Source organism: Saccoglossus kowalevskii, chromosome 10 (genome assembly GCF_978046115.1).
Source record: "Saccoglossus kowalevskii chromosome 10, keSacKowa6.1, whole genome shotgun sequence".
Lineage (NCBI taxonomy): Eukaryota > Metazoa > Hemichordata > Enteropneusta > Harrimaniidae > Saccoglossus > Saccoglossus kowalevskii.
Genome location: NC_140650.1, coordinates 37,645,544 through 37,664,461, shown reverse-complemented (window position 1 = coordinate 37,664,461; position 18,918 = coordinate 37,645,544). Strand labels below are relative to the sequence as shown.

Sequence of the window (18,918 nt, the reverse complement as noted above, 5' to 3'; positions counted from 1 at the left end):
CCATTTTAACTATACGGTAGAAGACCACTCGTGCACACAGTAAGGTGAATTGAATATAGATTTAACTATACGGTAGAATACAATTCGTGCACATAGTAAGGTGAATTGAATATAGATTAAACTATGTGTTAGAATACCATTCGTGCACACAATAAGGTAAATTAAATACAATTTTAACTATATGGCATATGACCACTCGTGCACACAATAAGGCGATTTGAATATAGATTTAACTATGTGTTAGAATACCATTCGTACACACAATAAGGTGAATTGAATACAATTTTAACTATATGGTAGAAGGCCACTCGTGCACACAGTAATGCGATTTGAATATAGATTTAACTATGTGTTAGAATACCATTCGTATGCACAATATGGTAAATTAAATACAATTTTAACTATATGGTAGATGACCACTTGTGCACACAGTAAGGCGATTTGAATATAGATTTAACCATGTGTTAGAATACCATTCGTGCACACAGTTAGGTAAATTGGATATAGATATAACTATACGGTTGAAGACAATTCGTGCACACAGTAGGGTGAATTGAATATAGATTTAACTATACGGTAGAAGACAATTCGTGCACACAGTAATTTGAATTGAATATAGATTTAACTATGTGTTAGAATAACATTCGTGCACACAATGAGGTAAATTAAATACAATTTTAACTATACGGTAGATGACCACTCGTGCACACAGTAAGGCGATTTGAATATAGATTTAACTATGTGTTAGAATACCATTCGTACACACAATAAGGTGAATTGAATACCATTTTAACTATACGGTAGAAGACCACTCGTGCACACAGTAAGGTGATTTGAATACAGATTTAACTATGTGTTAGAATAACTTTCGTACACACTATAAGGTAAATTAAATACAAATTTAACTATACGGTAGAAGACCACTCGTGCACACAGTAAGGCGATTTGAATATAAATTTAACAATGTGTTATAATACCATTCGTGCACACAGTTAGCTAAATTGGATATAGATTTAACTATAGGATAGAAGACAATTTGTGCACACAGTAAGGTGAATTGAATATATATTTAAATATGTGTTAGAATACCGTTCGTGCACACAGCTAGGTAAATTGGATATAGATTCAACCATACGGTAGGAGATAATTCGTGCACACAATAAGGTAAATTAAATACAATTTTAACTATATGGTAGATGACCACTCGTGCACACAGTAAGGCGATTTGAATATAGATTTAACTATGTGTTAGAATACCATTCGTACACACAATAAGGTGAATTGTATACCATTTTAACTATACGGTAGAAGACCACTCGTGCACACAGTAAGGTGAATTGAATATATAGATTAACTATGTGTTGGAATACCATTCGTACACACAATAAGGTGAATTAAATACAATTTTAACTATATGGCACAAGACCAATCGTGCACACATAAGGCGATTTGAATATAGATTTAACAATGTGTTAGAATACCATTCGTACACACAATAAGGTAAATTAAATACAATTTTAACTATACGGTAGAAGACCACTCGTGCACATAGTAAGGCGATTTGAATATGAATTTAACTATGTGTTAGAATACCATTCGTGCACACAGTTAGGTAAATTGGATATAGATTTAACTATAGGATAGAAGACAATTTGTGCACACAGTAAGGTGAATTGAATATAGATTTAACTATACGGTAGAAGACAATTCGTGCACATAGTAAGGTGAATTGAATATAGATTAAACTATGTGTTAGAATACCATTCGTGCACACAATAAGGTAAATTAAATACAATTTTAACTATATGGCATATGACCACTCGTGCACACAATAAGGCGATTTGAATATAGATTTAACTATGTGTTAGAATACCATTCGTACACACAATAAGGTGAATTGAATACAATTTTAACTATATGGTAGAAGACCACTCGTGCACACAGTAATGCGATTTGAATATAGATTTAACTATGTGTTAGAATACCATTCGTATGCACAATATGGTAAATTAAATACAATTTTAACTATATGGTAGATGACCACTTGTGCACACAGTAAGGCGATTTGAATATAGATTTAACCATGTGTTAGAATACCATTCGTGCACACAGTTAGGTAAATTGGATATAGATTTAACTATACGGTTGACGACAATTCGTGCACACAGTAAGGTGAATTGAATATAGATTTAACTATACGGTAGAAGACAATTCGTGCACACAGTAATTTGAATTGAATATAGATTTAACTATGTGTTAGAATAACATTCGTGCACACAATAAGGTAAATTAAATACAATTTTAACTATACGGTAGATGACCACTCGTGCACACAGTAAGGCGATTTGAATATAGATTTAACTATGTGTTAGAATACCATTCGTACACACTATAAGGTGAATTGAATACCATTTTAACTATATGGTAGAAGACCACTCGTGCACACAGTAAGGTGATTTGAATACAGATTTAACTATGTGTTAGAATAACATTCGCACACACTATAAGTTAAATTAAATACAATTTTAACTATACGGTAGAAGACCACTCGTGCACACAGTAAGGCGATTTGAATATAGATTTAACTATGTGTTAGAATACCATTCGTACACACAATAAGGTAAATTTAATACAATTTTAACTATACGGTAGAAGACCACTCGTGCACTCAGTAAGGTGAATTGAATATAGATTTAACTATACGGTAGAAGACAATTCGTGCACTCAGTAAGGTGAATTGAATATAGATTTAACTATACGGTAGAAGACAATTCGTGCACACAGTAATTTGAATTGAATATAGATTTAACTATGTATTAGAATACCATTCGTGCACACCGTTAGGTAAATTGGATATAGATTTAACTACACGGTAGAAGACAATTCGTGCACACAGCAAGGTGATTTGAATATAGATTTAACTAGTTGTTAGAATACCATTCGTGCACACAGTAAGGTAAATTGGATATAGATTTAACTATTCAGTAGTAGGCCATTCGTGCACACTGTAAGGTAAACTGAATATAGTGGTACAATGGAAATAGTTCAAGTGTTGCCACAAAGTCTGAAAATGTTGTGTTAAAATTATACGCTTAATTAATTTGGAGGGGTTGAGCCTTTTCTTCGAAATGTATAATAAAAAAATTAAAATATCAATAGTATTACCATTTTGTGTGCATCAGTAGGTGAATTTTGTAGTGTGACTTTGTTATTGACGTGATACGAGAATGTCAGTCTGGGTAACAAGCGTTACTTGAATGGTGCAATGATACTAGCTCACAATAATATTGAGAATAGAAGCTGAAACTGTTTGTTTATAATTTCAACAAAAATGCTCACAATAATGTGAAATATGAAATGTATATGTAAATTGAAATATTTCTGCTGGTTCACAAGAGAAAACAGTTGTAAAAAATATATCCTCATCATCGGTCGATGCAACACTACTCGATGCGACTCTGTATTACCTCATAGTTGGTTAAACCAGAATGGTCTGGTTTATTTTGATTATATTACTGTTAAATATGAATGAGTTTCATTAGCTCATTTTACTATTCTATTTTCTGTTCTCATTGATTAGATACCGAAAGTCAAAGTGGCCATTAGATATCAAATATTCAAACCATGCTCCGGGAAAGCTTCACTGTCTTCTACACCGATAAACATTGTTCTATACACTTTACAACGATTGATGTATTTTATTCGAATATTACATATATATTATTATCTATGTTGTGAAATAAACACAGACTATTCTTCAATCTAACGTATTAGCTGATTGCTTGTAAAAGCTCAGTTCCCAGTAAATGTCGTTTAATTTCCCTATTTTTTGATGACCTGTAGTATGCTTTGTTCAAGAGAAATTACTGGATGAGGAACTAGTGGCTTGATTACTCACCAGAGCCAAACTACTCTACAATGGATCCTCCTGTTTGGCCTTTAGTGCAGATCTAGATAAGATAGACCTACAGTGCTGAACTAGATGGAGCAGGATCTTCAGTGCTGAACTAGATTGTGCAGGATCTTCAGTGCTGAACTAGATGGTGCAGGATCTTCAGTGCTGAACTAGATGGTGCAGGATCTTCAGTGCTAAACTAGATTAGGCAGAAACTTCAGTGCTGAACTTTAGGTAAATGGCTGGAATACTCACCAACTTCTGGAAACTGTATTTAGTAATACTTCAGCTTCATTGTAGAACTTCAGGTTTTCTTACCTGCCTATGTGGATTCACTTATATAGTAATAGTAATGCCAACAGCGCCATCTAATTTTCCATGGCAAAAACAAAAGTCACAAATAATTTATAATGGTGGCGCTATCACCATGACATGCTTATATGCTGTGCAAATTCACACTTTCTGTATTTAATTTTCTGTAAATTGTCTGTTTTTTCGCATTCTGTTGTACAAAGTAATAGGTTAATGTTTGTCGATATACTTATTTTTAATTGGATGTAATGCTTACAAATAATCTTTAAGTTTTCTCTTACACATGTCCAACAAAAAGGAGGGCAATGGCAATAGCTAGATCAGATTACAAAAAATAAAAACGGTATTTTACGTTATCACAGGAAATAAAATGAAAGTTCCATTCATAGTAAAAAATGGATTTAAAAACTTTACAGATCAAACAAATTCCTAATTACATTATACAATTTTATAATATTTTTGATAATTTAAATTGCGTATGAATTACGACATTTAATTTGGAAAATGCTTTATACGCTTACAAAAAATAGTATCTTTGTACAAATTACGGAAGAATAAAAAAGCTGATTACATTTTACACCTTGTCCATGTTTACGAATTCACGTCTTTTATTTATTTAAATTACATTATTACGAAAATAAAAACAATTGATTACAGCTTACGAAAATACCCCATTGCCGACCCTCCAACAACCTAACCTTATTGTAGTGGCTGCCCTATTAATCGAAATACTGTCAAAGAAGGCGCTGTATAAGACTATGAGCAAGAGTAATACTCAATTTGCATTTCCTTCTATTTCTTCTGGATATTTTGCTTTTTTTAAACAATATTTATAATAATAATAATCATTATCCAATATATACTCACTGTGTCTTAAGGCATATTATTCAGCATGAGATATGAATTATATGCAAATTTGACCTTTTTGATGTGCATTCAAAATGTCATTGCAACCATAGGATCAATGACATGTTGCATGCCTCTAATTGAGATCCGATTAGGCCATCTTTAATTTCTTCTGAACACGATCTAGTTTTCACTGATGCAACATTTTAATTAGAATTTTGTCATGTTGCATTTTTATATTATTTCGCCACCTTCTTGGAGCATTTGCTTCTTAGCAGTGCTTTGACCGTTCAGCATAATATTTGGCATATAGTTTTTATATAACCATAGCCCGAGGCACTTAATGAAAATGAAGATCTGGCCTAGAGACGCACCGCGCTCATGTAGATATTTTCAGACATTTGGTCCAGAATAGGGATATGAATTTGCGTATATATTGGTCTAAAATGGGGATACGCTTTTTTACTCTCGAATTTCCACGAGCATTAGTATTTGTTCATAAACTTAATTTGGATCAGCATTTGGATGTTTATGAGCGCCCTATTAATGCCTGAACCGAATGAATAAGCAACATTTTTCCTTGTGTAAGCCCAAGAATGCAATGCAAATACTTTTCGTATGAGTTTAGCGCATGCGCGGCTCTTTCCCGGAGCTCCAGAACATGGCGGTTTGCGTGCCAGTTACGGACGTCGTCGAGGATTTTTTACAACGGTATATTGGAGGAACCAAGAGTTTCCTGGAAATATTTGGTCAGTTTAAAGGTTGCCCGATATGTATTTACTTGACATATTTTTAGTATATTCATTTTGTCTATGTAAATCAGTCTAAATGAGGATTGACCCCTAATTTATCAATTGATGCGGAATACATATTAGTTTTAAAAAGTTGCCATGACACGTTATGACAACTCGGATTATTCACTAATCCTAGATTTGATCTAGGTACATAATCTATGTCTGTTGTTTTGTGGTTCTCGTTACGTTTCTTTTGTAAACACGTGTGAGAATCACACGCCGGGTGACACTGGGGTCAATAAGTGCAAGCAGTGGGACCATTCTTAGACTAAAGAAAAGTAATACAATTGGATTAATTGAATTCATTGTTCAAGTCAGATAACTTGATTGAATAATATTTGTAAAAAAAAACAACAATTGTATTAATAATTTATTCAACACCCTGATGCAGAACAGTATTTTATTTTTTCAGATCAGATTCAAAATAGCCGACTGGTAGTCATTTTGTATTGATGAACGTAGTTCTAAGGCCAAATATCAGTCATACTCTCAACTTATATACATACATCATAAACATGATAACTCACATGGACAATGTAATGTAATTACATGTTATGATTTAACTTAGTCTTAATTAAGTTGATCTATTTTACAGAAATTCCCAACACATCTCACCATATATGTAAGACTGTTTAGTAACATAAATCAAGATAAGTTGTTGATTTAACAATATTCATTTCGGCATTGAGTCAGATGCATACGTAGAATGACAATACAAAAGAACAACAAAATTAAGTAAAGGTGGTAGCAAACATTGAGGACAGTAAAAATAGATAGGAATAAATAATCAAATAAAACTGGAGCATATGATGTGCTAATCTGTAAATGTATTTATGTATTTTAGTATCAACATTTCCCATTGCCATCTACTATTCCTTATACCCAGGCGTATGCCTTAGTAGTTCCCATTCGGATGGTAGTTCGAAAACAGGGACTAGTAATTTTGGTTCCGTGTGGGCGTGCATGTGTGCGTGCATTCAAATTTGGTTCACATACGTGTCATAGAGGACTGGTATACTTAGACACGTGAAGCTTTTTTGTGATTAGATTTTGACAACTATTTTAAACCTAGGAATGTGCATGATTAAGAGGGGCTTAAATTATATATATATATATCTGTTTTGTGTTGTCGAGTTAATGTCAATAAAGTAGTAGTATTGTTCATTTGTCAGTTTGCTGCCTTTATTTGTATTTTGTTTATATATCCTGATTAGATTAAGATTGCAATAAAGATTATCAGTATTATTACAGAATATCTAGATCCTGCATTTCCCAGAATTGTCTTTGAGTTCAGATAATGTGTCCCAACTTGGGAGCAAATTCGCTTAAGTGAAGTAAACAAACGATATATGAATGTTCGAGACTTGTGTCGTTGCTAATCTATTGAGTCTTTGATCATGTCTCCAGCTGCCGATCACTGGACTAGTGGACTGCACTTTTTACATTGAGTATAATTGTACTCGCAATCGATTATTTATGTAAATAATAATCTCTTGCGTTTGATGTTTTTGTCTGATGGTCACAGTAATGTATGTTTATAGCTAATTGATGTTGGTATGTTTTGTTGAAATTCCCGTTTTAACCGTGTCGATGTTGGTCAACAACGGCCGGCAGCAAACAAGCAGATTTGTCGGAATCGTCAAATCGAACGGCATTCCATGATACGCAATATCGAAGTGTCATTGACTAAATGCGACTTTATGATTTAGATTCCCTTAGTTTGATAGTGATACTCAGCGTTTATCTAACTGAATTGTTAAATAGTCTCAACTATAGCTATGCTGATATCGTGACGCTCTACCGTAACTTTCGGCCAACACAAGCGCCATATTGTAATATATAGTGGGTCACGTTGCTGTCACAGCGCCATCTACATACAAGGTCACTTGTTTGAACTCATTTGTTCAAATGTGCGTTTCAGTGAATCTGATAAAAAGAAGCGAAGTTATGGTTAAATAACATGAAAATACGTTTCCACATGAATTTTTCATGGTACACAAACTGAAGTTTGTAATAAAACACTGAAATTTTTTCCTGTGTTGATTTATGCAACTTTATTTGTACAATACTAGAATGATTATGTTGCTTAGTGGTGATATAGAGAGAAATAACAGGTCAAGGTAATTTAGTTTTTGCATGCTCATCAAGGGTCTGTTAAATATTCAGGTACCACCACTGGAGCGAGTACACGCGTGACAAAAAAAGTCTTGAAACCTTTGTATAATTAATGATAATGAATGCTAACAGTGTGACTATTGATACCATACTAAAGATGGGGCATAATGTATTTAAAACGGGCATTCCATTATGTATTTACAGGTTACCTTGAATTCAAATAGGTGTATTTTATTTGAGGCCAAATAATTTTGGCTGTATTCTATGAACATCAATTTCTGAGTGTCTTGCTGAAGTTCACTTTGAATTTATCACTGTGTTTGAACTATAGGGCAGTACATTGAAAAATGTTTTTGAAAGAAATCGGACTTGTTCAATGCACTGTAAATCATTTTCTTTCTTTTTTCATGTTATTCGACACCCAGTATGTACACCGATTTGGTATCAAGTATCTACCTAGTGTGATTTTACCGATCAACTTGATATTAAGTATATAATGTATGGCTAAACCTATTATGTGACAAAATAATTTTGATCAGTCACATGTTTTGGCAACCATCTTGGACTTCTAGCAAAAACGCTCATTTATTGACAAATTTATTGACCCTCTGAGAGCATTTGGCTGTATATCGACCGAGCTGGTAAATAATTGTATTATATAAAAAAACACACAATTTGTAAAAGGCTGCATTGTAAGATATCGCCCGCCCAAGTTTTCAATGACAACATTCAGAATTTTTTCTATTCAGAAATATCTGTTTAACCACACTTCCAATGGTTCGTATGTATTTATATTTCATAACACTTTCCAAAATTGTTGTCACATTTAAGATTTGCATAGGCATCAACTTGCTACGGGCGGCTGTTTTGACATTTCAGAAGCTGCGAATATGACACATGACGCGCGCGCACATAGACAAAAACCGCATACTACATTCAGACCACTCGGACCTAAATAAAACAAAATATAACATTTTGATAAATAGAAGCACCATATGTCGGTATACGACGTCAACAAATGCAGAAATACCGTGCAAATTTCAAGTTATCCCTCTATATGCCGTTTCTACCCCATGTGCGTTCCAAATTTAGCGGGGAAGGGGGTGTTTTTCATCTTCTAAAGCTGACCAGCGCGGAAGGCAAATAGGCCCCCTTTAAATTTCTAATATCTGCAATAGGCCTCCGGAATAAACTCAGAGGGTTGCTGTGCCCGCTGTAGGCCCCTCTTGCAACAACCACTCCCATACACCACCCTAGGCCATAGCTTGTTTAAGTTGATCACACCCCACTTGAGTGAAAAAAAATGACAGAGAATGCTCGCAATAGCTGCAGGATGTTCTCAATATATGTCTGCAATAAGGGGGTGTTTTTTTTTCTTCAATATGTCTGCTCTAGGATGTACTAAATTTACAGTGCGCCCGCAATAAGGGGTATGGATTGGAAATATGCTGCCAGCCCTAGGGGTCTATTATTTTAGCAAGAACGCACATGGTGTAAGGTTTTAATATAGAGTGACCCCCACTAGCTACGTACACGATGCGGCGCCTACGGTCGGACTGACCGACCAATGTAGTCGTATTGTTCGATTACTATCTCCCAGTTGTAAGTATTAACATAAATCGTCCCAAATAATGCAAGATACCTTGTTGAGCAGATAATGTTACAGTTGTCCGAATGAAATGCAATTCCCCGTAAAAACGACGCCAAACGTAAACGATGTATCAGCATTGTTTAGAACAATCATAGCATATGCGCAAGCGCAGAAGCCGAATATTACGTCTTCGATCTCTGAGAGGATAATACACAAATATATTGACATTGGCACACAGATAATTTTTTTTCATAGTTTTTACAATCTACATGAATTATATACTGCATATAGTAACTAAATTTGTACTAAATATTTAAATCGAAGCTAAAGTATCTTCTGTATGTTGTTTCAATGGTCTCCATATTTGCACTGTTTTGCAAATTTATAACTTACATAATTTATTTTATATTTAATAAAATGACGATTAAATGATAAATAGCAGCCAGAAATGGCCAAAACAAACGGGTATGCGATGTGTGAACGCTTGCGTTCAGTAACAGAATTCTAAATATGTCAAAGTGTTCAAATGTGATGTAAACGCATATTTCCAATTATTTTAATCTACTTATTCTAGTAGAGTGGGTTTGCCATTACTTTATCCGTTTTGGTAGGATGGATTTATCGTTTTTCGATAATGTTTTTTGCCTTTTGCCGATTTCAGGGGACGTTCTTTTGGAAATAACCATTATGTACATTTTACCTATAAATGTAATTGATAAACATATGAGCTTATCTTCATTTACACCAACATGAGCGTGTTGTAGTTTAGTTATGTTTGACAATCGTGAATAATAAGGAGGCAGTACTTACATTGTACCATGAATAAACAACAACTGGGCACATTTTTGTTTTTTTTTTCATAAGAAAAACATGTTTAAAATCAATAACAATCATGTCAGACTTGCATGAGAGTGAGACCCACCAAATATTTGGTATTTTTTGTACTTTATCATTGATATCAATTGTTTGTAAATTAGTGCAATTCTAACCAACACCGGGCAGTTATTTCATATGTTTTAATTTAGATCTAAATATAATATCAATATAAATATAAATAATATAAATATAAATGTAAACATAAACGTATCTACCGAATGGATCATAGTAAAAATTAGGCTTTTACAATGTTAATTGTGCGGCTATTTTTTTGAATATGCAACCAGAGTCGAGGGATATGACATACAACTTATATTTGTCACACTGCATTTATTTGTGACACGTATTCTGTACACTTGGGATATTGCCGTATAGTTTATGAAGATACACTGTGATTAGCGAGACTGTATGACAGCAGGCACATGTAGAAAGTCTTGTTAATAATACTTTCTCTGACAGTGTAGCATTCAATGTAAATATCAAGTGCCACATCAGAACGCACGTATTAGAGAACTGAATTTGTATAACAACTAGCAAGGGAAGGGGAGAAGAAGAGAAGAAGTAGACAGCGAGGAGTTACCTTAGCTGAGAATTTGGATGAATAAAGCTGTACTATTGGTATTGAACTAATGTGTATTCCATTTGGTCGAAGCTGGTAACCCAGCGTGTGAATGTTTCCCTGAACATAACGCTTTGTTCACAAAAATTGTATGAATACGTGCTGGGGAACTCATCGTCATTAACATTCGAAAGATATTCATTTAGTTGTCAAAGTCACGGCATGTCAACATCAGTGCATCATACAAAGTCAGCATTAAGAGACAAAACTATAGCAATGTTTGAGAGACAGTGAGAAACGTGTCGATAACCGGCAGGATTTGATTAACCAGAGGTCATCGACAGTGTCAGGTCGAGTCTCATCCGTAAAGCAACTAGAGTATTACACAGATATTAGTTCCCCAAGGAAGGTGAATAGAAGTGTCGACGAGAAAGAATCAATAAACATGCCGAGGTATTGAGGATTATTTCATCTGGGACAGCGACATGAGTAAATTTCCATTTATGCGATATAGTGACAATACTAGTACCCCGAGTTGAAAGTTGAAGGTAAGCAGAATTCTGGCTTTTGCTGCTCTGTACAAGAAATTTGAGACGAATGAATGAATTCTGTCGAAAACACAAAAACTTGCATGTGCTGCGAAATGCCACACATATCATGTATAAAACGGGCTGTGAAGTAGACGACAAACATGCTCTTTGCTTTGGGGCATTTCGCTTCTAGAGGGCTAGTCGTTACGTCATCAACTGATACTTGAATCCATTCATTCTCGCACGTCAATCCACCGTCCCGCTATCATACGAGACTGTGGTCAATCCTAAAGAAGTGCTACTATAAGTTCTTGTTACTGACAAATTAAAAGCTAAAGCAAGTGAGGTTTTGTGCAGATGCTATAACGATTCACGTAATAGGTTTTTCAAAACCCCAAATGAAAATCCTGAAAAGGAAGACACACATACAACAAACGTGCATTCCCACTTTCCAAAGAAATTATATGTATGCAGGCCACAATAGTAAACAATATATACTTACTAAATTACGATGCTTTGCTGGACCTTGACGGCCAGTTACAATATAGGTATATTTGCCTAAGGCCCTTCAGTGCACTCAAAATGAAATGAGCTAAAAGTGGGTACAGGATATCTATATTTAACGTACCATATTCTTGGCTAAAACAACCCTTGACATAATTTATGTTTTAAATTTGTTCGGAGACTGATGTTTTACATGTATGCAGAAATTGGAATGACAATTCAAACAATGACGTAACTGCTCTGTCATGTACATGAGTAAAGACATAACCCATTGTATCACAGTGTACGCACCCGTTTAATAAACTACGCCATCTAACTTATGAGGACAATTAATTATAAGCAATAACATATTAAGAGTTTGTACAACAATATTAAACCCACATTAATTTTGAGAGAATTCAGTAAATATATATATTATATATTGTTTTAATTACGACAATTACATAATGGTTAAACAATCAACAAAACTACATATGTTAACCTATTATTTGATATATTTATTGAAAGTGACACTTGAAACTGCTCAACACCTGTTAGCTTGTCTATTAATTTTGTTAGGAGATAATCATTATTATTAAAGAATATATTTCTCAAACTACGATAAAATATATTTCCGTCTTAAAATCCGTTTCTCAAAATGTATATTCACATACATACGTACCAGAACACATCGATGGTTGTGTTCCCAACATCTATAACATCTATTCAGAAGATCGCGTATGAATGACCCTACAATATCAGATTTATTAAACAGTAATACACGCTAGAAACTAATTGGGAATGCTATGTTAGAAATTCGATATGGACAATTCGGGATCTTCGAGTATACCACCAGGTTTCGCCATAAACTACAGTTTTTGCCTGTGCCGAATATATCCACATGTAAACAGTAATTATGTATATGTAGATGTATGCATGTTTCAAAATACTGCAAATATTGACGTTTAGGAAATGTGACATTGCATGCCACTTACAGAAAACAACAACATATCTTAACACAAAACCTATGTTTAGCAGATTTAAATAAAATTAGAGCATTTTTTACAGGCAAGGTAGTTTTGTGACCATAGTCAAGTTACATTTCATTGTGATGTAGACAAAGTATCACATTCTGATTGGGGCATCGCATAACAGCGACAAATAACTCTTAATCTGAAGGAATATGAATGACGATCCCACTGATATCATGTGGTACATATTATATTAGCATCAAGTTTTCAGGAGATACAATTAGCTACAATTATTACCATGTAACATAAACAAATTACTAAACCAGGATGTGTATTCAAGAGATTTACTGAAGCAAGGTTTTAATTTTCGCGTAAAAGATCGATAAAGTGATGGCGACAGAATTGTACAGACTATGATTTGCATGGTTAATGGACGCTATCTCGATAAGTGTCAGTCCTCAATATAAATGGAGCTAAAACAAATCTTTGCTTGACATAGATGTGAGTAGCTTCTCGCGTTCGTGATAATAGTTGGGTATTCATTGTTATTCATCGTACGCATTACTCTTTACAACTCATCTCTGAATATGCAGAATGGGGAACATTTTTATCGTGCGTCTTTGCAATGGTATGTTCTTGTCGTAATAAATTTCCTACCACCTAACGTTACACTCCTGGTCAATTTTACATGACTGGGTCTCTTTGGTGCAACATACGCCATTAGCAACGCATCTTCCTCCGTTACCACATTGAACGTCGCTTCTACCGCATTCACCAACGAGAGGACTAGTCGTACACTCTTCGGTTTCTTTGGTAAGCATTGAACAACCAATTTCAAGACTACAGCATACTCCGTACATAACACATTGTCCCTTGCCTCCTGGTCCACATGTGGTACACTAGAAATTCAATGAAAACATTGATTAATACTGATGACGACTAGCCAATCCAGCGACATGACAGGGATTTGCGAAAGTTATGCATATGTTGAAAAGAAAAAAACACAATATTATAATAACATATACAGGAAATTGTTCAAACTGAGACAATAGAGAAAAATATGTTAATTGATTTCCTAAAAATATCGCTTTTGCAGCTAAACTCAATAAAGTTATTCGGCATTACACATATTTACGTCACAAAAGCGCTTCATCATAAGAGAGCACCATATATATATATATATATATATATAGATATGTTATCTAATATAAAAACAAACATAAACTAATAAGCATTCGTGATATGAGAAGTATGTAGTGACTTGTTGATCAAACTCAATACCTTCTTGATGCGAAGCGAACACGCAAAACTCTACACTACTTGGCCATTTTTATCTAAATAACGTTATTCCATTTAAATAATTAGAAAGTATAATACTGTCCAATTTCAATGATGGTATATGCATAATATACTCATATTAAACCATTAAATCATTCAATGTTAATAGTCGTATGTGTATCACATATTGACCATACTATTCCAATGTCGATAATCTTATGTGTAGTTCATGTTTATTATAGTTTAATACATTCCAATATTAATGATCGTACATGTACAATATGTTAACATTTAAATTTGATAATCAGATCTCAAGGATGGCATATGTATTATCTGTCGACATTTAACAATAATATTCACAAGTTAATGTTGGTATGTGAATCACCTGTTGACATTTAACTATAGTATTCCAATGTCAATGCTAGTATGTGCATTACGTGTTGACATTTAACTATAGTATTCCAGTGTCAATGATGGTATGTATATCACCTGTTGACATTTAACTATAGTATTCCAGTGTCAAGGCTGGTATGTGTATCACCTGTTGGCATTTATCTATAGTATTCCAATATCAATGCTAGTATGTGTATCATGTGTTGACATTTAACTATAGTATTCTAGTGTCAATGCCGGTATGTGCATCACCTGTTGGCATATAACTATAGTATTCCAATGTCAATGCTGGTATGTGTATCACCTGTTGGCATTTAACTATAGTATTCCAATGTCAATGCTAGTATCTGTATCTCCTGTTGACATTTAACTATAGTATTCCAATGTCAATACTGGTATGTATATTATATGTTGACATTTAACTATAGTATTCAAATATCAATGCTAGTATGTGCATCACATGTTCACATTTAACTATAGTATTCCAATGTCAATGCTGGTATGTATATTACCTGTTGACATTTAACTATAGTATTCCAGTGTCAAGGCTGGTATGTGTATCACCTGTTGGCATTTATCTATAGTATTCCAATATCAATGCTAGTATGTGTATCACGTGTTGACATTTAACTATAGTATTCTAGTGTCAATGCTGGTATGTGTATCACCTGTGGGCATATAAATATAGTATTCCAAAGTCAATGCTGGTATGTGTATCACCTGTTGTCATTTAACTATAGTATTCCCATGTCAATGCTAGTATGTGTATCACGTGTAGACATTTAACTATAGTATTCCAATGTCAATACTGGTATGTATATTATATGTTGACATTTAACTATAGTATTCCAGTGTCAATTCTACTATGTGTATCACCTGTTGTCATTTAACTATAGTAGTCCAGTGTCAATGCTGGTATGTGTATTACCTGTTATATCACCAACTTTTGTATTCCAATGTCAATGCTGGTGTGTATATCACCTGTTGACATTTAACTATAGTATTCCAGTGTCAATGCTAGTATGTCTATCACCTGTTGACATTTAACTATAGTAATCCAATGTCAATGCTAGTATGTGTATCACCTGTTGGCATTTAACTATAGTATTCCAATATAAATGTTGGTATGTGTATCACCTGTTGGCATTTAACTATAGTATTCCAATGTCAATGCTGATATGTATATCACCTGTTGACATTTAACTGTAGTATTCCAATGTCAAAGCTAGTATGTGTATCACCTGTTGTATCACCAACTTTTGTATTCCAATGTCAAAGCTGTTATGTATATCACTGTTGACATTTAACTATAGTATTCCAGTGTCAATGCTGGTATGTGTATCACGTGTAGACATTTAACTATAGTATTCCAATGTCAATACTGGTATGTATATTATATGTTGACATTTAACTATAGTATTCTAGTGTCAATTCTACTATGTGTATCACCTGTTGTCATTTAATTATAGTAGTCCAGTGTCAATGCTGGTATGTGTATCACCTGTTATATCACCAACTTTTGTATTCCAATGTCAATGCTGGTATGTATATCACCTGTTGACATTTAACTATAGTATTCCAGTGTCAATGTTAGTATGTGTATCACCTGTTGACATTTAACTATAGTATACCAGTGTCAATGCTAGTATCTGTATCACCTGTTGATATTTAACTATAGTATTCCAGTGTCAATGCTAGTATGTATATCACCTGTTGACATTTAACTATAGTATTCCGGTGTCAATGCTAGTATGTGTATCACCTGATGACATTTAACTATAGTATTCCAGTGTCAATGCTAGTATCTGTATCTCCTGTTGACATTTAACTATAGTATTCCAGTATCAATGATGGTATGTGTATCACCTTTTGACATTTAACTATAGTATTCCAGTGTCAAGGCTGGTATGTGTATCACCTGTTGGCATTTATCTATAGTATTCCAATACCAATGCTAGTATGTGTATCACGTGTTGACATTTAACTATAGTATTCCAATATCAATGCTAGTATGTGTATCACGTGTTGACATTTAACTATAGTATTCTAGTGTCAATGCTGGTATGTGTATCACCTGTGGGCATATAAATATAGTATTCCAAAGTCAATGCTGGTATGTGTATCACCTGTTGTCATTTAACTATAGTATTCCCATGTCAATGCTAGTATGTGTATCACGTGTAGACATTTAACTATAGTATTCCAATGTCAATACTGGTATGTATATTATATGTTGACATTTAACTATAGTATTCCAGTGTCAATTCTACTATGTGTATCACCTGTTGTCATTTAACTATAGTAGTCCAGTGTCAATGCTGGTATGTGTATTACCTGTTATATCACCAACTTTTGTATTCCAATGTCAATGCTGGTGTGTATATCACCTGTTGACATTTAACTATAGTATTCCAGTGTCAATGCTAGTATGTCTATCACCTGTTGACATTTAACTATAGTAATCCAATGTCAATGCTAGTATGTGTATCACCTGTTGGCATTTAACTATAGTATTCCAATATAAATGTTGGTATGTGTATCACCTGTTGGCATTTAACTATAGTATTCCAATGTCAATGCTGATATGTATATCACCTGTTGACATTTAACTGTAGTATTCCAATGTCAAAGCTAGTATGTGTATCACCTGTTGTATCACCAACTTTTGTATTCCAATGTCAAAGCTGTTATGTATATCACTGTTGACATTTAACTATAGTATTCCAGTGTCAATGCTGGTATGTGTATCACGTGTAGACATTTAACTATAGTATTCCAATGTCAATACTGGTATGTATATTATATGTTGACATTTAACTATAGTATTCTAGTGTCAATTCTACTATGTGTATCACCTGTTGTCATTTAATTATAGTAGTCCAGTGTCAATGCTGGTATGTGTATCACCTGTTATATCACCAACTTTTGTATTCCAATGTCAATGCTGGTATGTATATCACCTGTTGACATTTAACTATAGTATTCCAGTGTCAATGTTAGTATGTGTATCACCTGTTGACATTTAACTATAGTATACCAGTGTCAATGCTAGTATCTGTATCACCTGTTGATATTTAACTATAGTATTCCAGTGTCAATGCTAGTATGTATATCACCTGTTGACATTTAACTATAGTATTCCGGTGTCAATGCTAGTATGTGTATCACCTGATGACATTTAACTATAGTATTCCAGTGTCAATGCTAGTATCTGTATCTCCTGTTGACATTTAACTATAGTATTCCAGTATCAATTATGGTATGTGTATCACCTTTTGACATTTAACTATAGTATTCCAGTGTCAAGGCTGGTATGTGTATCACCTGTTGGCATTTATCTATAGTATTCCAATACCAATGCTAGTATGTGTATCACGTGTTGACATTTAACTATAGTATTCCAATGTCAATGCTGGTATGTGTATCGCATGTTGACATTTAATTATAATATTCCAATGTCAATGCTGGTATGTGTATCACCTGTTGACATTTAATTATAATATTCCAAAGTCAATGCTGGTATGTATATCACCTGTTGACATTTAACTACAGTATTCCAATATCAATGCTAGTATGTGCATCACCTGTTGACATTTAACTATAGTATTCCAGTGTCAATGCTAGTATGTGTATCACCTGTTGACATTTAACTATAGTAATCCAATGTCAATGCTAGTATGTGTATCACCTGTTGACATTTAACTATAGTATTCCAATATAAATGATGGTATGTGTATCACCTGTTGGCATTTAAGTATAGTATTCCAATGTCAATGCTGATATGTATATCACCTGTTGACATTTAACTGTAGTATTCCAATGTCAAAGCTAGTATGTGTATCACCTGTTGTATCACCAACTTTTGTATTCCAATGTCAATGCTGTTATGTATATCACCTGTTGACATTTAACTATAGTATTCCAGTGTCAATGCTGGTATGTGTATCACCTGTTGACGTTTAACTATAGTATTCCAGTGTCAATGCTAGTATGTGTATCACCTGTTGACATTTAACTATAGTATTCCAGTGTCAATGCTAGTATCTGTAACTCCTGTTGACATTTAACTATAGTATTCCAGTGTCAATGCTAGTATGTGTATCACCTGTTGACATTTAACTATAGTATTACAGTGTCAATGCTAGTATCTGTATCTCCTGTTGACATTTAAGTATAGTATTCCAATATCAATGCTGGTATTTATATCACCTGTTGACATTTAACTATAGCATTCCAGTGTCAATGCTAGTATGTATATCACCTGTTGACATTTAA

At 33.9% G+C, this 18,918-nt stretch overlaps 1 protein-coding gene across 2 annotated transcripts in view; it reads right to left on the bottom strand.

Moving 5' to 3' along the window:
- Positions 1 to 12,293: 12,293 nt before the first annotated feature.
- LOC144352389 (uncharacterized) overlaps positions 12,294 to 18,918 on the bottom strand; it is a 206,004-nt gene continuing 199,379 nt past the window's right edge. For both annotated transcript variants that reach the window (XM_085504576.1, XM_085504575.1), the window contains exon 4: positions 12,294 to 13,871. In XM_085504576.1, coding sequence (XP_085360702.1) covers positions 13,626 to 13,871 — 246 coding nt within the window. In that variant the 3' untranslated portion in view covers positions 12,294 to 13,625. The remainder of the gene's footprint in view (positions 13,872 to 18,918) is intronic.